The sequence below is a fragment of the Aptenodytes patagonicus genome, chromosome 5 (genome assembly GCF_965638725.1).
Source record: "Aptenodytes patagonicus chromosome 5, bAptPat1.pri.cur, whole genome shotgun sequence".
Lineage (NCBI taxonomy): Eukaryota > Metazoa > Chordata > Aves > Sphenisciformes > Spheniscidae > Aptenodytes > Aptenodytes patagonicus.
The window spans coordinates 15,492,740-15,517,893 of NC_134953.1; the positions used below are offsets into that span (position 1 = coordinate 15,492,740).

Below are 25,154 nucleotides of genomic sequence, written 5' to 3' on the forward strand. Positions count from 1 at the left end.
TCTTAAAATGAGGTTATTTTTGTATAGCGCTGATACTGTTTACACATATCCTGATGCATTCAGTACCTGGAAAATGCTGAAAACCCAATAGTTTTTAAAACCACTTCTTTCCTGCACTGGCCTGTAATACATACAGCCAAGGAAAATGGTTGCTGCATCTTTTCTCTGGCACAATATGGTAATCTGCACTGCTTCACTGACCATAACAATTGCTGTCTGAGCATTTTCCTGTTCCTGCTTAGGAACAGGAAAAATACTTTTGTCTGTAGTCTTTTCTGTTTTCGTGTGTTTCCATCTTCTTAAGACTGCTCTCTTCTGTTTCTTGGATAACTGGAATTGCCTAACACTATGTTCTGGGAGCAGAAATGTCACCAAACAGAAGAAGTTCTGAAAGTCCTTCTCACCCAAAATTATAGTGGATTTGAAATACTGCCTTCAAAAAAAAAACAGTGAAGTGATCAAGGAGATGGGGGACTTTCTAAAGAAAGAAATTATTATCTTATTAATTACAAAAGTAGCAAACTACTATTTGAAATAGTAACAAGATAACATTTTATGACCAAAGGTGCTATATGGCTGTGAAATGAGTTAGAGTGTTTCATGGAATACTCTCTTCTGTGGAGAAAAATTGCTCAGACTTGTAACTATAGTCATGAAATTTTTCTGTTGTCTAAGACTGCAAATTTTGTGAATTGTTGCAGTGAATATGTTTACACAGTTGGTAACTTTAATTGCATTAAGACTACAAAACTGTAGTAGATGAATAGGAGTGCCATGCTATATCAGAGTGGGTTATTATTTTTTATATATCCTATTCTGAAGCATTTATTGCTGTAGTACAGCATTTAAAAGAGTTATTTCATAAGTTTGTGGTCATAAGAGCCTGCATCTTTCTACTCTCAGAGTATATTGGAAGAAAAAAATTCTACATTCTGTTTCTACATATTCTGTAGAAACAGAGTAACTGTTTCTACTTTTTTGGTCATCCCTTCAGATTTAAAATATAAAGGGAACTTGTGGAGAAGTGAAAGAAGAAAGAAAACTTGATAGAAATCTACGTGTAAAGAAACGCATATATGCAAATTTGAATATTCATTGTATTGCAGTAGCACACAGTAATCTTATTCATAAACAGTTATCCCTGCTCACTATATGTTGTTCTAATAGAGAACAAGAAGAAGGTCACTGTGTTCAGGAAATTACAATCTAAAGTATTTTGGGATTAAAGAAAGTTTCTGACTGGTAGTTTAGAAATAACATACACAGATGATAGTCTTATGAGATTTTTAATTTCTAGTGGACACTAGTGGATTTTACCAACATCTGCAGCATGGACTTGGGTACTTAAACCTTCTCCATGTTGTAGAGATCTGCCTGGGGTTATGTTACACATTTGAAATTGTCCTGTTTGTTATTGCCACAATACTGTTGAGTCGGGAATATGTTTATAAACAGACTGATGAGTGAAGACTAGATTGCTATGTACTATTTGTAATTTGAAACTGTTGACAAGGTATATATTATTCGTATGGCTTTTGCTATAAAATGTTCATATTAGTTAGCATATAGGAAGACAATAATGATACAATAGAGTCTTCCAGGGAGAAATTATTGGTTTTTAAGGTATCTCTTCCTTAGGGGTTGTGATTTCTTTCAAGCTTAAGCGTTCCTCGAGGTCGGTTAATTTTCATCATTCTGTTCACAGGAAAATTTCCCCTTTTATGAAAAAGACTCCTCAAAGTATCATGACCTTCTAAAGAAATTATAGATTTCTATTATTATTATTCTTATTCCTGGTGGAACTGATACCACCAACACTTTCCTGAATTCACAGCGTAAATTTATTTGTTTCAGCATGGTCCATTGTGGTGTTATACCAGCTCAGCAAGTGACGTACTGTTTGTACGCATGCATACGGAGGCACCCACCCACACCCATTTGTTCGTTCTTGTCTTCCTTAGGCACCTGATGAAGGCTAATGTCACGAATGTCATATGAATTAGACCTTTGATCTGATCCAGGATTGCTTTACTTTAAGTAAGCCAATACTCAAGAATATTAAGAGTAGAAAGAAATGCCACAATAAAGCAGCGAAATTTTGAGCTTGGTATAGCATAGACCCTAAGCCTGCCCAGGTATCTGCTGGAGCTATGCCATGGGGCTGCGTTTCAAAACATTCTTGGTGCATTGGTTGTGAATGAACAACATTTCAAATCTGTACAGAAAGTGGGGCTTTCCCAGGAACTGGTGTTCCATCCTGTGGACTCTGCGAGGTACATGATAGGTATAGATATGTACTGATATGTTGCTTTTGACTTAGGCTGGTTCTGGACCATTTACATCTTTAATCCTGAAGAATTTATTCCCATTATTCATTGTGGCTAACAGAGGATCTGATACTATAGTCAACTTGATGATGGTAGAGGAGTGTTGCTGGAAAGACATCATCTGTAAGGGCTCTGGTCTGTGATCTGAAATTGGCTATGTTTGTTATTTTTCAGTGTTTTCTTAGAGCGGATTTTTTTTTTAAAGCTAAAAAACAACAAAGTATCAATGTGATGGAGGTATATCATACATGTTTAGTACTGCTTTTGGTTAAAAGCTGAAATTGTTCAAATTTTGGTTTTATCTGTAATTTTCAATAAATCCCTGGAAAGGGATTAGCTAGCAGAGAATACCTGTAAGACTGAACATGTGAATCATACTTCTATTTCTTTAAAAAGACAAAATAATGACAGAAAATATTTGACTTTGGATTTTTTTTCAGAGTATGTTTAAATCTATCTATTTGTGGGCTATATGTGGACAAAAACCATCTAGTTATGAATAATTTCTTAAACATTATTTGTACCAGTAATGTAAAAGGAATATGGCTGGTAGTTCATGATGACATTTCAAGCAGTACAAACAATCCTTTTACTTCTGTGATCTTGAACTGTAATATCTATTCATTAAAGCAAGAGCATGGATATGCCTTATATTCCCGTGTATTTCTTCAGAATATTATTGCTTGAGCCTGAGGAAAGAGATAAGGAAGATATATACTGATAAAGGTAATTAATTTTATCAGCCAGATCAGGGATTTAGAAAAGGATCTGATTGCTTTTATGAAATGTATGGTAAGGCAGATTAACTGAAATGGTAAGATATTTTTAGGTTATTGTCTATATTCTGAGAGCTTTGTAAAATAATAAAAAGCCATGAAACTGGGCAGTGAGGAACTAAATAGGAGAAATGACAGAGCTGTGGTAGCAGGTGTCTGGGGAAACTGAAGTGCCAGAATTGTGAAGAAGAAACTGAAACTTAATGCTCTGTCAAGGATATCATTGGAGAGTACCTAAAATGTGCAATGGCAGTGGGTGGAGGAGAATGGAAAACAGGAAAGCTAGTATAAGAACTGTAAAATACATAAAATCTCTTTTTTTCCCCTCAGAACTCTTGACTATTAGGAACAGAAGGAGATAGACTTTGAAAAATCAGGCGTAGCTTATGGAAGAATAAAATAAAATATTTTTAAAAACAGATCAGGCAATACTGTTCCATTATAATTTTTAACAGCAGTCTCAGCCCAGACCAAGACAGCTTTGGGCAGGGAGACTGAAATGCCTCCCTACTCTGGAGAATGTCCTTTCATCCCTCAGTCCTCCAGAAGGTTGATAAAATAACCTGCGAGAGATGGTCTGTGTAGTGCTAAACTGTAGCATGTTGCAGGGAAGCTGCATGCGCCGCTGTTAGCGTGGCAAGAGATTGGCCATAGTCTGGCCTGAAAACACTTTACCTCTTCAAGAATTCAGAGCATATCTGAATTTTACTTCTAAGAATTGTAAATAAACATCAAGATTGTACAGTCAAAGTGTGTTTACACTGTGCGGTGGAGCACGATGCCAGAGCTGGTGACAACTGAGCAGTCTCTGGAACAAGACGTAGCGGAGCTGCACCTTGAGGCAAGGCATTTCAGGTCACGTGCAGCATCCAGTAGTGCAGCTTTCCTGCTTCTGGCAGCTGAGCAGCTCCTGTGCTTGCTGCTAGCTCCTCAGTCCCTATGCTGCACCCACTGCAAGTGTACAGATGCTCTGAAGCACTGAAAATTAGAGAAAGCTAGCATGGAGGTTGCCTGTGACTCTTAATTTCATAAATATGTGCATTATGATACTGTCTGTGTTTAGGTGGTTACAGATGATCTATCCAGAAAGGCTCTCCGATGTTCTGAATCATGTGTCGATGAGCGTTAATGCCATCTGTCATGTAGATATGCACAAGTACCATCATGCCAGTGTCCGTGGTGTTACTAAGGTAGTTCTACGTTCCTCACATTGCTGTTGCTCTTGGAAAGGGAGTTTATGAGGAAGGTGCTAGTAAAGAGGTATTTATTTGCATGCTGAATGCAATTCCTGCATTTGTTTGGGGCAAATCTTTGAAATATATATTTTTGGCAAATTTATTAATTCTGTGGGTTGCCACTTGTAGCTGTGCAAGGCTGTTGGGTTTCAGGTCTTGAATTCTGTTGCACAAAGGGCTGCTGTGGCATTCCTACCAACTGCACTTCATCTTTTGCCAGGCCAGCTGCGCTGAACAGCCTCTCCTGAAGCTGTTTCAAGTGACTGGCTGCTACAGCACCAACTGTCTGGCTTGCAGCTGCAACAGGCCCTCCTGCCACAGTCCCTTAACTTCTTGCAGCTCATCTTGTAACTTCTCTACCCTGCTCGTCTAGCTGACCCCATTTTTAAGCACTGCAGTTTTCATGGCTTAGTATCGTATCTCAACCGTTTACCTGTTCTCTTCTCATTTCTGAATTCAAGAAAGTTTGAATGAAAAGGTTTAATACTGTCCTTCATTATCTTAGAAATACTGCATAGCTCACCTGCCATCACAGCACAAATGTATGAACTAATGAATGAAGCTCTGCATGCTTATACAAAAGCAAAAAGAGGTTATGTTTTCACTCGTTTTCACAGAGGCTAGTCTAAAGCGAGAAGAATGAAATGTCTCTCCTGCAGAGAGCATAAATATGTGTTGAAACACGCTGTAAATTAAATATTGTATTTCTTTCAAAAACTGAGAGGACACCAGTTTGGAGGCTTGGAGCAAAATGAGCCAAGACATCAGCTCTGTTTTCTGCCCAGTGTGTACTTGAGCTGGGGCACATGTGGAATTCCGCTAAAATGAGATTATAAATTAATAGTCCTTCACACTTTATTGCTTGAATGAGCCAGAAGTTATTTTCTTCTGAGTTTTGAGTCCCAGGTGCAGCACTTTCTGACTACTAAATATGATTTTCTAAAAGGGAAGAAAAACCAGTGAATCGAAACTACAACAACCTCTTCTCTGTGGTATGAGTACAGCCATGTAATAGAGAAAAGGAAAGCACATCAACTGACAGGGTGGAGTAAAAAGATCCTATCCAGATATGATGATGGTGAAGAACCGGTTTGTGATTTGGGCAACAGCTTTCATTTCTGGATCTGCTTCTGGCTTTGTGTACAGACATAAGGAGGTCATTTGGGTCTGTGTCTTAAAAAGGTGACTTGTTTCTTTGATTTTTCGTACCCAACTTTGCTCCGCAACTGATATTCCATTACTATGTAGGCTGGTCTAGAATACTAACAAAGATAAATGTTTCTACTTTCACTAAAACTTAGTGAGATTAAGCTGACTGTTACAGACCTGGCTCTCCCTACAGCTGGACCAGCATATGCTTTTTTCTCAGAGGCTGATCCACTCTTGCTCTTCAAAGAGGGTTAATAGACATCTAATATTATTTAGCGCTAGTCTGTCACACTGTTATCAGAAAGAGTCTGTGATTTATCTTGCTTAACCTCCAAAAAAATGAGCATAGTGTTTCCAGTATTAAAGAAACACTTCTATAATTATACCGTTAAACCCCTGCCAAATGGCATTCCATAGATGGCTGAGCATGGTAGGGTACCATGAAAGGAGATTGGGCAAGGTTGACTAATTCTAAAATTTTCTAATTTAGAATTTGCCCTGAACAGGCTCCAGAACACAGAGTAATGGAAAATCATGGGGCTGAAGAAGAGGAGGAGACTCTGGAGACAGTTCTAGGCTTGTACTGATTTATATATTATATATAGACATAAGCCAGCTAAGACTGCAACCTCTGCGCCTCTCTCTGTATTTTCCTAACTGGGATAGGGAAGATAAAATGTGCCATGGAAGATACTCAGACATCTTGAAACTGGTTTCCATTGCAGGCATCAAGGGTGTTGGGAAGAAAAATTGGGATTTCCTCTGACATCTTCATATCCTATCAGTTCTTTGGTGACCTCCAGATAAGATCAACAGGTATTTCAACTGTTTGAGTATGGGATTATTTTCAGTAAGAAAGGATGGGAAAAAGGACAAAATTATTTTATTTCATTGGAGTTTCTGGATGTAATTTTCATTAAAATGGAAACCCCCCTCCAACTCTGACCATATATCTGTAACCCTGAGGCATTCATCATCATTGCAATAGTGATAATTCAGTCTAACAGTATTATGTGCGTAAAGAAAGCCTTTTGTTATATATTCTTTCTACTCAGCCTAGGGGCAGGAATATAGTCCACAGAACCACAAGAACTAAAACATTGCCAAGTTAGTTTCCACGTTAACCACAGCTGCAGTACTGTAGCACGGTAACATCTGAACTGCCACCATTGCTATTTGGAACGTAGTAAGACCCCAGCAAATATCTGGATGTCGGGACTTGATCAGGAAATACAAACCTGTATATTTTGTGTATTTTTGTATATTTTCAACTTTTGAGAGAACTGTATTGCTACTATTTGTAGTATCTTTTTCAAAGACTGAATGCTGTTTTATTTACAATCTCTAGTAACTTCCAATGATTTTTGTATACAGGTGTCTGTTTTCTCTCTATAAGCTCTACCAAATGTAGTTTCTAGCTACATCTTTATTTTTGGTAACAAAGACAGGCTTGTAATCATGGTTATTTCCTGTCAACTTCACTTAGTATCTTTATACAACTGCAGTTGAAGAAATTGTTTAGTGAGAAAGGCCACTGAAGTAGGGGCTTTTTAGGCATTGTGTTTGTTTAAAATATCCTTCATTTAAAATATTAAGGGATGCTGCAAGACAGGTAAGGCTGTTGCCTAAGTACTGCATCTCTGAATTTGTCTTAATTGTGAACTATAAGCAGATGGTGGGCTGACAGGAGGCGAGTCGCTCATGATCTAAAAGCCATACTGCACAGGACTGAACATAAGGTGATATACGTTGCTCTTCAGCAGCACATATTGCTAGCTCGAATGGCTTCTATATTGGGTTTGGTTTTCATCCCACCTAGAACACCATTAATGTAATTCCACCTTGCATCTCCATGTCCAGTTTAGAAAGATAGTTTGTTTGAAAATGTCTTCAGTGTGGTTGCAGTCATAAAGGAATGTGATGTACAGAAATAGTTTCTCCCTTGTACCATTTTCTTTATGCATTATTTTCAGTATAAAACAATGCATAAAATACAAATTCACTGTTTATCTATGGAAAAGTATAAAATATTATTGGACTTAAATAGTGGACAGCATATTTTGCTAAGATAGACTATCATAAATTTTTGGCAAATCTCAAAAATATGGCAAAGCTTGGTTAGAAGATTGGATTGGATTTCCTTAGTACTAAGAAAAATGCCCAGTTATAGATTCATAGTATTGGAATGTGTCTGTCTGTGTTCGCCTGACTAGGTACTTCTTTTGACATGGAGCTGAGATGGGGAAGGTGCTATGATTAAACTGTGGTCTCGGGTTCAAATCCATGCCGTCTATGGTGGTGCCACAAGGCTTTTAATGCTGTGATCTTTCCATTCTTTCATTGTTAAGCTTTGGCAAAACACTTCAAAAATTATTTTGGAATACCAGTTTTGCCTGGCTTTAGATCCAAGATAGCACGGTGAACAGTCTAGTTACAAGAGCAGAAGTGAGCTTCCTACGAGAACTTGGAACACAATGTTCTCCTGAGCTGTGAGGGAGTCTTTCCTCCTTCTCAAGTAACTGGTGTCATTGCAAAAGTCTAGATTGCTGATGGCAGGATGGAAGAGAAACTGCTGCAATGCAAGTGTCTGTTGCCCCCTTTCTGCTGCAGGAGTGTAATATTCTCTGCTGCTGTAAAAGGAGGCAAGATGGTGTTGCTTTGCTGAGCAAATATTTCCTAGATCCTCCTGTGAACAGGAGAATATCCAGAATTAATTCTAATCAGCAGGCAATGGCTGCCTCTGTAAATATTTGATGTCTGAGTAGACTTTTGTCATAGCTTTTCTATGCTAAAAATGAGTAAATAATATATAAAAATGTGATTTAAAGTCAAATTCAGATACTGTTTTTTTTTTCCTTTGGAGTGTATATAGCTACCAAGGAAGTGTCCTGTAGTATATTTCTGTGACACTAGAGTGCTTATGTACTGGAAACCTCTTTTTGCTCTCTTTTAGGTATCATTTTTATTGGGAGGTCACTGTATGGAGAGGTATCTTCTGAATTTGCAGCCCTGGCCTTTTCCAGTTTCGGGAATAAGTGGAGATTTTTAAAGTGGTTTTTAAGCTACATCAAAAACTAAGGAGAGCAAGGAACTAAATCTACATATTTAGACATAAAACATTCAACCTGAGTCAGCACTGGTATTTAAAGGACATAGGGTAATTAAAAATCCACTATGGTATATCTCAAGGAGAGGGGAAAACCTTTCCTGCTTTCTAAGTATTGGGATAGAAGTCATCTACCACCTTTGCTTTTTCAGCTTGGAGCTTTCTCTGGAGTGGGGAAAGTCCAAATGCAGATTGTCACAAGATTTCTGTACTGCTGCATCTTGCTTAAAGAGAAAGCAAAAGCTCTTTGTCTTTATTATTTCTTAAGGAAACAGTCTAGTTCTCATTGAAATCGCATTGATTTTAGTAGTATTTTTATTAGGATTTGTCTTTGGTTAGGCAAAGTAATCTACTGAAATAAAAATATAGGAGCAAGAAATTAAAACATTTCAAAGTGAAACTGAAAGTATCATGTTGCACACCCTAAGAATAAACTTAATAATAATGCCTATGTAATCCCCCCTCCAAACAGGATTAGAAAATTCTCTGCATGTGAAATTTGAACGTCATTGTAGCCTGTTAGAAGTCTACTGATTTATTTTTTGACTTCTCTTTTATGTTATTCTTAATTTTAACTATTGCCTTAATGTTTATGGCTCCAATTTTCCTGTCTTTTTAATGAGAAGTAAAAATGTAATGGAAGAAAATGCATTATGCGTGCCAGTGTTTGAGACACTGATTCTCTCTAGAATAATGGACAATGAGTTAAAATGCACTGAAGTGTCTGACTAAATTGTAGAGAAAAGATGGGTGTAAATCTCTGTCACGAGTAGACTAGAATTAATTTTGCCAGCGGAGGCCTGTTTGCCCTTTGAACCATCATCCTCTTTCGTTGCCTGCAAGCCTGGAACGGCCCCTGGCAGCACAGAGGTCGGTCTGGCAGCTGCAGTGATGGCAGTATGGGCCACTGCTTGGCCACTAGTCCCCACAATATTCAGATGTCCCCAATGTATGTAACTCCCGTGGCCCTGTGGCATCACAGCTGGTGAATGGGACCTTGGGAAGCAAGTTACAGTTTTCACCTGCAGAGCAGTTGTACAGTTTTCCTTACTATTTTAAGTAAAGACATCGCAATTCCTGATGCTTTTCCATTATAACACCCCTGTGAGATAGGGAAATACTATTATTTCCACACTGCAGGTGGGAAAGGAAGCAGGGAATGCTAAAATAATTTAGCTGAGTTTACTTAGGCAAAGCAAGGTCTCAAATCCACATTTATGAAATCCAGGTTTAGTGATTATTGGACACCATCACTCCAAAAGATTTTGCCTTATGAACTCTCTCGTGACCCAGCTACAAAGGGGCTAAGAGGGGATCCAGGCCTTTGCACGCGGTGTATGGACAACTTGTCTGTGGATTTAAATGTTGATAGCTGTGAAAAAGCTGAAAAATGAATTTTCCACATTAGGTTGTTTACCTTCCTTAATGAAGAAATAAAAGAAAAAATGCGAGTGGAGGGGGGAGGATGAAAAAGGACTTAATGTATAATGTTTCTAGTTTTTGCAGTTTGAATTATGCAAGTGCAGACATTTCAAGTGGAACATCTCAGCATTACAAAGGTACTTTCCTGTTATGTAACATCTCTTACAACTGGGAATTTATTCACATGTCTCAGGAAAAGACATCTCCTTTGCTTGGAAAGCAAGGATGAAAAATTTCAGTCTGGAGTTATTAAAAATTATGAACAAATGAAAAAAAAGACGTTAGAAACTAATCTAGAAATCAATCTTAATTACAGGACACTTACTTGATTTATGAATAGCAAATTTTTCTGCATATACTATAAATTCCTGGTAAAATAAACTAGTAACATTTTTCACAGCAGTGAAAATTGGTAGAAGTTTATTTCAAGAAAAGGAGATCAAATGCTGCCCACACCATAATTAGACAAAGCTTGTAATTATGTGTTCCTTATCACAGCTCACTTATTATCCAGGATCTTCCATAACTGCGTGTTGCTATATACAAATGATAAACGCAAGACTTGACATCTCATATCTGATTGGCGGGTGAAGACTTCTCGTTTACCTAGCAATCCGACACAGCCAGAACAGGCTTCTGAATTTGTACATGGGACAGAGAGCGCTGATGTTGTGAGGAAAGATTCCAGTCCTGATTTTGGAAAACAGTCCCTAGAGTTCATGAGTTGAGAGCAAAATTTATTCTGAGTTTGATTTAGGATGAATTTCTAATCACATTTGCTATAAAGGCGGCCTTTAATTTCACGGTCCCTGGGAAAGTGAAACTTGAGTAAGCGGAAAGCATTGTGAAACAACTTCTGCATAAACATCTGATACTGTAAGCCTTGGACTAGCTACACTGAGGTGATTGAGCTGTAATTACATTTCTTTCTCAAGACGTGCTTCCAAATTATGGATGTTTATAATTGAGTTATAGCTTATATGCCAGTTTTGCTGAATACAGTTATAAATACCAATCTTATTTGCACTGCTTATTAAAATGTTAAGTGAAGATAGCAAGACAGCTTGTTTGGAAAGCACTGAAGTTCCAGTATTCTGAAATATCTGTGATATGAGGTTGATTTTGATATCTGTGCTCTCTTAAAGAGTGCTCCTGAATGTAGTGTGATGTTCTATATAGTGTTCTTCCTGGCATAAATTTTAACACTGAATAAATGAGCCCATGACTGTAATCAGTGGGATGTTTGAGACTTCTCTGATCGGAAGTATCTGGAAGGTGCTGTTGTACTGCCATTCTTCAGAGCGAACTTGTTCTGTGTTTTGGGTGACCCGAGGCTTTCAGGGTGGGAGTGTATCAACTGAGTCTGCTGCGTGGAGTGAAAAATACAATGGTGCTTCTGCAGGAGGAAGGGCTTTAAGCAAAGCTCAAGATTTCAACATGATGTCAGGACTGTTGAAAACATATAAACCTGTGAGAGCAGTTTGTTGCACAACCCTGGCAGCCAGCTCCAGAGAGCATTTGGACTTGTGCCTCAGTACTCTGCTGTCCCATGTTTGACAGTAGCACCTCTCTTCTGTTATTGTTTTGGGAAGTGGGGAAGGAAATCTTTCATTATTGCATTTCAGGGATAGGATAGGACACTAATAGAGATTGCAACTTGATAATTTGACTACTATATTCAGTAGCTGCTCAAAAGCAATCTAGGTAGACCTGTGGCTTTAAGTGTTGATGAGAACTAGTTTACATCAGGCTGTCATTAGGCTGTGAAAGCCAATGCTAATTGTATTAACAGAATATAATAAGAGTCTTCATGAAAAGTGTAGGGCAAAGAAAGTTTATTTCAGAGTATCAAAACAGAATTACTATAATAAACTACCTTTGATAATTGCCTTAGAGAATGGGTATAGCATTGACTAGAGGGAAAAGAGCCTTCCATTGAGTTAGTGGAGACATTTGGTGCAGAAGTCAGGGAAGTATACCTATGCATGGCTGCAGATTGCTCCTGGTATATCTGTAATGGGATTTCCTAGCAGAATGTAGCATAACTGTGTGTTTTAGTTCACAGAGCATTTATAGTCTTCTAGACTCAAAATCTCTGTTGTGGAAAAGAACACCAACTGTTGCACTAGTGAGAACTAGAGTAGGAAAGGCAAAGAGCTTCTGATGGTGGCACGTCAGGGGAACTAGCTTCTGTCTAATGAAGCCCCATGAAGAAACTTCCGTAACAGGCAGAGACCTGAAGCACTGGCCACTGCCAGGAGAAACACAGGATTTTGGTCTCACCTTGTCTGGCAATTACTATTTTTCCATTTATCTGTCCTTAGTGTTTTGGTCTATTGGGGATTACCTGCTGTATGAACAGGCTTGAACAGGCCTGTGCATCTGGCTTAGGCGGATCAATGTAAATCTTTCCCGGTTAAAACATGCAAACTGTTCAAGTGCTAGAAACTCAGGCAATTTTTGCAATAGCAAGTAGTAAGATGTACTTACAGATACAGTACAACAGATTTTAGAATGAAAGTTGGTGCTAGGGATGTGACATCCACACTGTGCATTTCAGGAATTTTACTACTTTGGACTTGATCTACTCTGGTCTTTTGTTTTATACTTGACAACAGAATTCATATTACAAAACACCTTTGTTATTTGAATTTACAATTTGAGAATCCAAAGCTTGAATGCCCACATCAGTAAAAGTGCAAATCTTGGTCTCAGTTCAGTAGATTTCTGTTTGCCCCAATATTGTAGAAGATCAGATTCATGTATATCACAGAAACAGAGATCACACCCTTGATTAACTTTATATTCATGCTCTCTACATTTTCTCTCAAAATGATGTCCCATTAGACTTAATTACTTTGCAAGAAAGTCCTTTGATATTTTCCTTACTCATCTAGTTAATTATTAAAACAAACCCCAAAGAATGTTAACTTATGCTCTCATCAAATTCTTATCAACAGGAATAGGATTTTAATGGGTAAAAATGCCTCCAAGTTCCTCCAGGTTCTTACCAATAGAATGGGATTCGAAAAACAATTCTGGTTTCGTAAATAGATACAGTGTTTTCCCAGCTAGGGAAAAAAGAAATGCTACATGGAATAATAACAACCATTAGGTGAAGCAGAGCAACTCACTCCATATGAAACTGAACTCTTCTTGGTTTCATTGGCTTATAGAGAAAACTCCGTAATATTATTTCTGTGCAGTAATACAAGAGAAATAATATACTTGAACATTAAGGATATCCTTCTAAATGAACTTGATTTGTCACAAATTACATGAAGGTATTTCCTAACTGTTATACCTGTATTTTCTTATTCAGTACTCTATTTAAATTCTATTTAAATTACTTTCAACACAGCACTTTGTTAATCTGATCACTTAGATTGATCCCTAAGCAGCAGATGAAACAATTCGGAAAATCTGGCCTCATACACTATACAAGTAAAGAGCTTTTATATTCTGGAAGAAGTTGAATTTGTACTTTTCCTAATATTAACATCGTCCCTGTCTGTTCTGAGGAAGAATATCACCCAGCAGCTGGTGCAGAAGAGACTTTCTTGTCAGCTGATCTGAACCACAGTTCTTGTAAACCTTCCAGGATCCTAATCCTGAGGAAGTTCCACCCCCATCAATTAATGCCCTTCACATGAGCAGGAGGTTTCAATTCTCATTTTTCCTTATTTATTAACAGAGGAACTGTCAGAGTACAACAGAGTATTAGTCATTTAATGGGGAAGCAGAAAATAATGAGAAACTTACGGCTGATGCATTATTTTGAATCGGCTTAGCTCATAATCTGATACATTCTGAAAAGAGAGAAAACAGGTTTTGCATTTTAAATAAAGATCAATTTAATCAAGATCAATCCATTACATGAATTGCATGACATTTTTAATAGTGAAATAAGCAAAGACCTAAAAAATAGATTTTAGTTTTGTAGCTACATGGTTGTCTCATCTTAGTTAATGCTTAACTTTTTATTACTGGCCTGTTGTAACATTTCTGGAAAGCTGGTAGCACACACTACATTGTTAAGCTGGAATTTAACTGGGCATGTGGCAGATTAAATTATGCTGGTTAATGAATCATTCAAAAAGTGATAAGCCATTTTATACAGTCTCTTTCCAGCTCCACCACAGAATTTCTTTGGGGTTTTTTACTGAAATCAGCAGATTAGGATAACAGTGGCTGAGTGGAAGATTACTTTAACAATGGCTGGGAGACTATTAAGTCCCAGTTTGGTCTGTTCTTGTGCTAGACTTCTGTGTGACTCCTCAACCCATGAAAAACTGAAGATGAAAAAGAAATAGAATTTTTAGTGTGCCACCTTGGCACATACAGTGCCCATTCTAGTGCTGCACGAGCTAATTTGGGTACTGGAAACAGTGTTAGCCAAATAATTTCAATAGTTTGTGTACCTCCATATACCTTTCACCTCAATGTGCCAAAGAGTCCATGCCCCGCACTAAAGCAGCAGAAGTATTTCTGATGTTCAAACTAGCGCGCAGCTTGCAGCCGAACTTCTTAAGTCAGAGTTTTAAGCTAGTCTAAATTAAACCCTTTTTTATCTATCACTTCCTTTAGTGCAAAATTTCCAGTCAAGTCTCTGGACTGTACCCAGACCAAGTGTGTGATTGCATGGTTTCAGTCCAGAAACCTGCTAACGCTAAAATGCCCTCTCTCAGCATAGATCTCAACAGGGGATAGGTCAGGCTGAAAACGTGTCCATTTAATAGAGGCAATTCTGTCCTTCTATTTTTGTGTCAGGAAGAGGAAATTAATTTTCTTGTTTCCTGAGACTTCCAAGGCATAATAATGAGTGTGAAATATCTGAAACACTTTCCAGTGACTTCAGTGATACTGAGTTCATTGTCATATGATTGATGTTTGCCCAGCTCTATCTGTTTTTCTGAATAGCCCCCCAGCCATCAGTCCCATTCCAAACTGTTTTGCCTTTTCTCTCACCGTCTTATCAGCACGATAGATGAGTTTATATCAGGCATACAAAATGAGACACTAATAACGAGTGTATGAGACAAGGAGATCAAGTGGAGAACATGTAAGATCTCAGAGAAAACATATTTCCTCAGTCTGTATTTAAATTCAAGTGAATCTCTACATTTCTTTAGGTTCTTTGATATATTTGTTGTGAAAATATGCCATTTCAGACACTGGAGAACCCCCTACATTTAATACTTAGCCTGTAATTATACTGTAACAAAAAGCAGCTGCATATCTACATGTAGTGTGTATGGTAATTAGCAGATGATCTAGCAGATCTAGAAATCACCAAATTCCTAAGGAAATTTAAAACTATATTGAGTTGTCTGATTGGCATACAGACCCATCCAGGCTCGTTCAGACTTTGTCAGCTGTAATGATGACTCACCAAATTGCCTCTGCAGATCAAAGACCAGCAATATTAGGGCTATTTCCTCCCCTATTATTGCACCTTCTGAATAAGAGGAGGAAGTAGCTACATTTTTTGTTGTAAGGATTTGATTTTTGTTCACCCCCTTTTCTTTGCAAAATAGACTGTTTAAACCTTTTCTTGAGTGTATTAAGATTGCTGAGGTATAATTGCTTGGTGATTGCAGCCAAATAGCTTGTGTAATTCTCGTTGCCCCTCCAAGCTGATGTTTGCTGTAATCTGCTGCTTAAGCAGTACTTTGCTGTAGGCAGCTCTTTCTACACAGGCACGTGCTGTGTGTATGGTCAGATGAAGCAATTTTTTAACTAGCAGTTGAGCTTGACAGAGGAGGAAGCTATGGATCTAAGCACTTCCTATACTGGTGAATGTTTTTATAGAGGGTTCTAACTTGATTCCCTTTTTTTTTTTTTTTCTTCTGAGATGGTTTTCATTAAGGGGACTGAGCTATAAGCCTCCCTGAAGTTTGAGGAGATTGGCATCTATGGGTCCAGCTGAAAGCTATCTTTTCTTATTTTGTGGGTTTTTTTTCTTCCCCCAGTAAATTGCACCATTGATTGCAACTAAGAGCTGCTGCTGCATTTTAGCAACAAAATTCTGGTCTTGGGAAACAATACAAAAATATCTTGCAAACCCAACGTTTTTGAAATTACATGGTAGCTTCTGTAAGCAAATGACTAATTCTTCCAGGTTTTAATCATCCATTGCTCCTGTTGTTGCTTATGATATACATTGTTAGTGATTCATATTGGCATGAATGGAATGTATTGCAAATGAATATGTGTGATAAAGAAGAAGTTAAAGTAGTTTCTTTCCTGGAGGGATATGAGTTGCCAAATATACAATGAGGAACTAAAGGGACAGATTGGAGTGTTTGGGTTTTTTGTATTTACAGTTTCATGTTAGAGTGCAATTTAGAAAGCATATAAAAAATTATGTTCTCTTCAAACCCGCTATTGATTTCCTCTTTTCTACTGGTTGCTTCATTTACCTGACATCAACTTTCTCAGCAGCTCACTTAGCTCAGTAGTTAAGAGTAACCAAAACTCTTAGCTTGCAAATCAAGCCAGCCAGCTTTGTTCTGCAGATCGCAGCATGGAAGGGGAGAAACGCTGCAGTGGTGCAAATGTTTGAGGTGTGTCTCTCACTCCTTTACTTGCAGAGGCATGTCTTGGATCTGAGCCTATCCTGCTGTAGCTGCTTGCCAGCATGGGTGCTGAGGAAGGGGAAGCCTGACATCAAAAGCAGAGAGAAGCTAAATTTCTATACAATCTGGAGCTGCAGACCCATAAGTAGGTTTTATGCATTTTTGTCTGGAAAAGTTTAGACCAGCTCATGCACGTGGACTGTGCAGTACACGCACAGTGAACTGGCATGTCTGAGGAGCTCTGGTTCTGGGCATGTGTTTCGCAAATGGCCAGCACATGTGCATGTGGCTTATAAGCCTTGGCTGGGTGGGACTTAATGGCATTTGCAGACTTGGGGACATGTAAAGGATGACTAGTAGGTGGATAAGGGGTAGTTAGCTTGCAAATGGAGTCCTGGTTTGAGGAAACTGAGTAAGTGTGGTAGGACAGTAAAGGGAATGGGGCTCTTGCATGGGATAAAACGTAACACAGTATGTAGCCTACATGGCACCTTCACCTGCCCCAGGTTTAGCACTTCTCTAAGGAAGGGTTCTAAGTCACAAACGCGGCTGTCAGCAGTCATGGGACCTGACATGTTTTGGCCTCCAGGTTTGCTTTGGAGATTTGTCACGCTTTCACAGTTCCTAGCTGAGGTTGTGCTAAGGGATATTTTAACAGTTATTGCCTCAAAAAAGTTTTTAGATGTCTTTGAAGAAGGTTGCTGATACAGTTATTTGTATGATACAGTCTTTTCAACTGTATTTTGAAGTTCATATAAGCACATCTCTTTCCCCTTCCTTACTTTTCAGCCCCTCCTTGTAGGTAAGCACCTGTATAAGATGGTTATGGCTGCAGGTGTAAATAATACCTGAATAATCCAGGAGAGCTCTGAAGGATCAGTAGGAGTCTGAAAAGGTCAGATTTTTATGTGAATGAGGATGAGGGGATTCCCTTGACTTTATGTTAAACAAACATACTGTGTTGCTAGGTAAGGTGTCAATATCTGAGCAGTAAAGCTGCATGTAAGGTGACAGTCTTGTCATTACCTTACAATAATGCTGTAACATCGCCAGTTCTGAGCATGGACCGGTTTGGAGAGGTTCGCTGTGAAATAAGTTTGTTGCTTTTTGTGTGTGTCTGTGTATATATACATATCTATTAATATATATACCTTTTTATATATATATATTTGAATATGGTATGGTATAATGAATTTGGCTTCCTCCTAATTTTCTTCAATTTTTTGGGGGGAGGGAAGTAAAGACCCAGATTTCCTTGATGTAAAGCAATTTCATGTTGTTATGGCAAAGTAAATGCATAATACATTACAAAAGCTCTGTATTCAGTATGATCAACTTCTTTATCTTAAGACCTGTTTATGTTTATGGAATCTGTTTGGTATGGACAAAAAGACCTGCAAGAAGCCAGGATTAGGAAGAATCTACAGCTATGTCTTTCATTTCTGAGAGACAGAAATTTGGAGTGTAAATAAAAATAATCTACGTTTAGGCAGTCAATACGAGTAAAAATCTGAAAAATCATAGAATTGTAATAATAAATGTTAATGATATCCTCTATTAACTGGCATAGTAGACTATCTGTAATTAGTCAGAGAAGGGTCTGGAGAACAAGTCTCATGAGGAGCGGCTGAGGGAACTGGGGTTGTTTAGCCTGGAGAAAAGGAGGCTGAGGGGAGACCTCATCGCTCTCTACAACTACCTGAAAGGAGGTTGTAGCGAGGTGGGTGTCGGTCTCTTCTCCCAAGTAACAAGCGATAGGACGAGAGGAAATGGCCTCAAGTTGCGCCAGGGGAGGTTTAGATTGGATGTAAGGAAAAATTTCTTTACTGAAAGGGTTGTCAAGCATTGGAAGAGGCTGCCCAGGGAAGTGGTGGAGTCACCATCCCTGGAGTGGTTGAGTCCCCATCCCTGGAGGTATTTAAAAGACGAGTAGATGAGGCACTTAGGGACATGGTTTAGTGGGCATGGTGGTGTTGGGTTGATGGTTGGACTCGATGATCTTAGAGGTCTTTTCCAACCTTAATGATTCTATGATTCTATGAAGATATGGCATTTCTTAATAAAAATGTCCTTATGGAATATAAAAATATCCTTATGGAATAAGAATAAGGTGTCAGTGCTATCCTCTAGAAATACAACCTGAGCTATAGACTTTTGCTAGTGATATCTGGCAAAAACTGTCAGAGTGTCTCAGACTGAGTAAATCATGGAATAAATGCATAATGGAAATTTTTTAGGTCTTTTTTTCTTAGATAAAGGAGAACTGTGCCCCACAGGGGGAGAAAAGCAGAAGAGAAGAAGGTAAATAAAATGTGGAATCCTTAAAATTAAAGGTCAGTCCAGAAAGGATGGCATAATAAAGAAATATGTTTCTATTGTGAACGGAGAATTACTATTTTTAAAGTATTTATCTGTTTTAAAGTGTGTAAAACTGACATCTAGTGGTAGCAACAGCACTTTATGTGCGAAGTGGCTTTATAGTGAGGCCAGTTTGCATAGCAGATTAACAGGTTGTAACTATATTACATACTGAAATTGCAATTCCCTGTAATTCAGCCTAATTCAAATCCTGTTTCTTTGTGTTACAGAGCCTTTCAAATTAAATCTTACTCCTTTTAGTAATATCTCACTTATGTGAAGCAAGGTGGTGGTGTCTGTTCATCTTTATGAATGCATGGACTCCTACTACAGAAGGAGTAGGATGACACTACAGTGTCAATGTGATGAACAGTTTCATTAGAGAGGAAAAGGTTGGAAGGGGCATTAGGATTAAAATATTGTAATCCAAAAAGCTGAGGATAAGGGCTAAAGAATCTCAGCAGAGTCACTGAGGAAATTGTTGAGCACCTACCAATTTTAGACCTGTTATGAATAAACAAGAGAGGTCAGGCTTCAGAGCTGTGATGCATCTCTCAGGTGTGGCATTACTCACAAGTGTAAGCTTCTCTGGGAGGAGAAGCAGGGCTTTATGGCCAAGACTCAGATCTCACATGAATTCAGGCAAGATGTGTGGGGTCTGAATCAATAGAGCATATAGGCATGTGCTTAAATCTTTCTCATTGAAGACAAGAGGATATGTTCGCTTGCTGGGGTCTGTGCTTAAGCGTTTTACTGAGTCATAGTTGATATCCTCATATCTCATTCATAATTTTATTCAAATAGCATTTTAAAAAATATTTTTCTATTTTCTTCCACATTTTGTCTAGCTTATTCAGATTTTAGCGTCTTTGAAGAAAAAACCCTTGCTCAAACTCTGTGTGATAGCTACCCCAATGAGGCTTTAATTTAGCTTTGCTCCCAGTACTATTATATACATAAAGGATAAATTACTAATAAGGAGGAAAAAAGAGCAGAGTTATGCAAAAATGAAATATTAATTATTTTAAAAAATATTTTAAAAATGGCTTAGGGCTGCCATATCTATAGTCAAAGGATGCAATTTAATGAACATAGAAAAATTTAAAAGCACCACTCAAATCTGTCTTCCAGATAATAAATGAAAGAGATCAGCAACAGAAGGCTTGGTAAAGACAGACAAATCTGGAGGAAGAAGGAAAGGAAATGTGCTTCAGTGAAAGTGTAATTAGAAGTGGACAAAAAGAAGAAAATAAAATAAAAAATCATAGTTTATTTCTTCAGGGTTGGCAGTTTGTGGCAAGAATTCTCAAACTATATTGGCCAATTTTTGGTTGTAAATGTTTATTTTACGGTCTTCTCAGTTCATAAGAACTGTTGCCAATATCTCAGAGGTAAAAAATGCTGATAGCATAATCCTAGTGAAACATAGCTCCATGCAGTTTCAAGGCTGAGGTGAATCATGCTATGCTGCCTCTATCATTCCATCTCTGTTATATGATTCACTGTGTTTTGAAAGTTTGTCGAACACAAATGTTGATATTCTGCAATGAAACTGAAGTGACAGTTATAGAAGTGGTATAAGAAACAGCTGCTGTCATTTCAGATAGGCGAGCCTACTGCTTTAACGTGAAAGCAGAGATGAGCAGTAATCCTGTTTGTTGCAGAGCTGCTCTGTAAAGGACAAGATTAGTCGTTAACAGTCATGCCAGCCAGAGCTAGGCGATGCAGTCTTATCGTCCTGAGCTGGTAATCCAGCGCAGGTGCTTAACAGTTCTAATATGCTTTTGACCTTTCAGGTCTGAGTGTGGGAGTAGTTGCAATGACACGAGGCCAATTGTGCTAAGGGCTGTTGGGGATGGGTTTCTTGGTCCACTGTGGATTTGTCAGCCATCAGGAAGTGCTGCTGGTATTTTGTCCTCAGGCATGGTTTTAGTTAAACAAAACTGCTCATCTGATGTTGTGTTACTATCTAAGATCTGTGTTCAACATGTTATGGGAGTTTGAGGTCTAGATGTCTGTCACGCTGGAAGGAACGGTAGAGTATTTTACATTTTTTAGGACAATCAGGATTACTTTAGCACCATTGATGGAGATCTGTTTGTACTGTTGCTGCTCTATCATTTCAAGTGAAAACCAAGTTCTTTTATGAATGATGTGATTAGGCTTAATATGCATTGAACTACTGTATGGTTCTGCCAGAACTCCAAGGCTGAGAAGTCTGTACTGCATACCCTGCCACATTTACTTAACTGTTGAGATGTTAGAAACTAGATTTTTCTTCGAAAGAAAGATATTTTCCTGCAATAGTAGCTCAGTGAATCCCTATGGTTTACATTATTTTGAGGAAACTGCCTTTTGCAATAGTACCTAAAGTGCACAGATTTAAGGTTAACCGTTTTTGCTTTGAAAGAGCTCCAATGAAAGATTAAACTAGTTGATGCTTTGTTCTCGTACATGCTATGAGTGGGTTTGCCTATGATTTATTTGTTTAAACCTAGGGTTTCCAGCCCATTCTACACCCCCAGAGCTGCTTGCTCACACTTGGCTATCCAAGACTTTTTTTGAACCTGTCGTGTTCAATTTCACATGCTGAATGAATGGTCCCCTCCCTGAAAGCTGGCTGCAGAAATAGCCTTGGTCTAAGACAGTAAAGCTTGATCTGCAACATAAATCTGTCTTTTTAGTGCATGCAATGGGAAAGTTCATGTTGTTTTTCCTAGAACATGGGTGTCCCCATTAGTCTTAGGTTGACCTGATGGACAGACGAGAGGCTTCCAAGGTTCTTCCAAAAATTATACTGTCTTCCTCACTGACAGTGTAATGCTCTGTGGGCTGAGCTCTGTATTTGCATGTCCTTATTGAAAGGACACTTACTGGAACACAGAAAATAAAACCACTTCCCATATCTTTATAGTAATGCACTGCTATACGCTTAAGCAAATTAAAATGGTTTTAGTGTTTGAAAAAGGAAGCACGTCACCACATATAGAAGTAACAACTATGTCCACTAGAAATTTAACCTCAGCAAAAACCAGCAGAGCCTGCTGCTGCTGAGGGCTGCAAGATTAGGAAGTCTGATTTTTTTTCTTTTTTTTTTTTTGAGAAAAGAGAATTCAAAAGAGCCAGCTGAAAGTCTTCTAGCAGAACCATTTACCTCTAAAAATGCTTCATCAATTAAACCAGATTGTTTTGCAGGACTCCTTTCACTTCATCAATGATTAAGAATGTATAAAAAATTTGACAAAGTTGAATAAATTTATTTTTGTGTTTTTAATAGAAGGCACAAATGAGGCGTGTCAATGAAAGTGCTTTAGTGGTTCCAAAACATTTTATTTTACTTTTATGGGAAACTTGCAACTATTCATTCTGATTCAAAACAAAGGGAAATATTGAAGTGTCAGAAGTTCCATTTTTGGCCACATCTAAGAATTAATGGCCTGGAAAATATTTCTAGACTGTAGCCAACATATACCAGTGACCTGAGATCTCCAAGAAACAGGACATACTGCAGAAATGTCCTCAGCACGGGGTTCTGCTGGAAGCAGAACTGGTGCTTTAGGAATTGACCTTTCCCCAGGACTCAGACCAAGGGGGGAATGCACTAGGCTGTTGACCAGTTTTGGACCCAGTTTAATAGTGACATCTAACAGGATTTACACTGTCAGCTTCTCTTAATAATCTTGCCCTTCGACAGGGCTGAACCACGTCTAAGGCCAGCTGCTGCTTCCAGCTACCTGAGTCCCCTTCCAATAACTGCATGCAGGTGATTTGACTCAAGTGATGCCCCTCTGCATCTAGCTTATTAAAACATCTAGCTTGTTGTGAAAACAAGACTCTCCCTTGGCCATGTGGTTATGTGCAATTTCTTTCTAGTTCATCTTTTCCTACCTAAACAATCTGGTTTTGCTACCTGGTATATCCCTAAGTGAGCAGACTTCTCCACCATGGCCTGTGTACCAGGCTCTTGCTGAGGTGGAAGTACAGGGGCTCTTCCAGGATCCTCCCTACCTCTGACAGAGTCTCTTGCCCCTAGATAACCTGAGCAAATTTTATTTTAAATACCTCGTATCCTATTTCTGGGGGGGTGTTTGATAAAACACAGCTAGCATAGAGCCCTTCTGGTGCTCGCTCCCTGAAGCCAGCAAGGTGCCACCAGGCAGGGCTGGGGGGAAGCTGTATGAGGCACTTGAACGTCCCGGTGGCTTGTGGCTGCCGAAGGGCCGGTCCTGCTCCCTCCCTTCTCCCTCGACTCCTGTCATGGAGGAATGTCTTCCATTCCTGTGCTGACTCTGGTGCTTCTCTGCCCTTTTTGTGAGTTGAACTAGCTGCAAATAAACCAAGGGAATTCCCTTGAACCAAGGGAAGCTTCTGCCTAGAAAGGGGTGGGTGGGGGGAAAATTGTTGGTGAGGAGGCCCACCCCCATCCCTGGCAGCAGCCTCTTCAGTTGTCTGGGTTTGTGTGAAATCCCTCACTGAAGCTGTGTTTTTCACAGCTGCTTTAAACCTCCTGGAGAGGTGTATTCTCTGGGCACTGTGCTTCCTCTACCTCTTCCATGCTGTCACCAGCAGTTGTGTGGTGAGCTGGATTAGGGAAGTGGTCTGGCTGAAAAATAACAACAAAAAAAAAAGTTTCCATCTAGTTAAAACCTTGATGCACCACCTTTGTGGCCAAGTGAGAGCCAGTGCTAGCAAAAGTGTGTGTGTGGGTGTGTAATGGGAACATGTGGCAAAGGTGGAAGGAGGAGCATTGCCCCTTTAACCAGATATGAAACTGTCCCTTCAGTTAATCTAATTTGCTTACTGAGGAAATTGAGGGAGGCAGGAGCTAAAATGGTTGTGGTGGTGGCATTTTCAGTATTTGAATATTGACTTAGCAGGAGGAGTACTGTCTTGGAACAGTGGCAGAGGCTGTCTTGGTGGAAGACGCTCTGTGCACTACATTGGAAAACAAAAGTTATCTCTATTTTCTGGGTATTAAGAGTTTCCATCCTGCTCTCAAGAGGGAGGCTGAAAATGACAACAGGAAATAGCACAGCAGGAATCAATTCTCAGGTCACTGATAGGTGACACTGGCAAGGACCCTTGTTGCTTGGGGAAAGTTAAGTCATAATCCTACTTAAATGCTGCTATACAGGACAAATAATTGAATAGAGAGGCTCCACAGGTCTCTCAGGCTGTTGGGAGCAATGGGATCAATCTTGGAGAATCCCAGAAAGTGGGGGAACCTTGGGCCTTCAGCTCTCCCCTGCTGGCCAAGGGCCTGGGAACTGTGCAGAAGTGCTCCCTGCTGACACTGCCTGCAGAAGCAGCTGCCTTCCGCTTTCCTGCATCTGGACAAAAACAATAATTATAACAAGAAGTGCTGGGAAATAGCTGAGCCTGAAAAGGCTGTACAGAAGGGGTGTGAGAATCATCTCACCTCTTGGAGCAAACACTATGGCAGAAGCGGTCAGCAATCTCAAAACTGCAACAGCAGTCTTAAAAGCAAAACCTGTATGTGAGAGTATTCTCGAAAGATTAAGAAACATCATATGCGTAATTGTAAGCACATTAAATTTCATCAAGGAAACAAGGAGTAGCTAATCTTAATGATAAGAATAAATGCCGTTGCTGACTCAGAAACCAAATGTGACTTTGTACATGCCTGGCAGCTCCAAACACCCCGATGGCTGGCCACCTTTTGTTTGGAAATAAACCACACCATAAGCTCCTTGTGCATTTAAGTTGAAGAAACAATTTTATATGCCCACCCAGAAATCTGCTGAGCTACTTAACTTTGAAAGTACCCCCTGGATAGTGGGATAGATTTGCTGTACCTTCTTTGATACTGCTTTATATTCTTGAGGTAGTGCTTTAGTTCCACTGTTTAGCTTCATTTTAATAATCACAATGGTTATAGCTATCGGGTATAGATACTCTTTAATTCATACAGTCATGAAAATGTTGTGTATGTATATCTCTAGGCGTCTTGAAAATGAGCAGTTGATTTGCTTGAATCATGTTACCTCAGCCACAGTAAGAAACATCACTAATAGCGGGTAATCACTGAGTCCATCAGCAAGGTCATGACTGCTCCATATCAATGGCTGAAATAACTTTGCAAAAAGATAGGCTTTAAGGTGCTGGCAGTTCATGGCAAGTAGAAGAAGGAATGCCATATACAGTTGTGGTAGTTTAGGTAAGCAGCAGTATTACCAAAATTC

The 25,154-nt window shown here is 39.0% G+C and overlaps 1 protein-coding gene across 3 annotated transcripts in view; it reads right to left on the reverse strand.

The window, feature by feature from the left end:
* Positions 1-25,154, reverse strand: part of BLNK (B cell linker) — a 106,702-nt gene that overhangs the window by 61,690 nt on the left and 19,858 nt on the right. For all 3 annotated transcript variants that reach the window (XM_076338811.1, XM_076338809.1, XM_076338810.1), the window contains one exon: positions 13,778-13,824. In XM_076338811.1, coding sequence (XP_076194926.1) covers positions 13,778-13,824 — 47 coding nt within the window. The remainder of the gene's footprint in view (positions 1-13,777; positions 13,825-25,154) is intronic.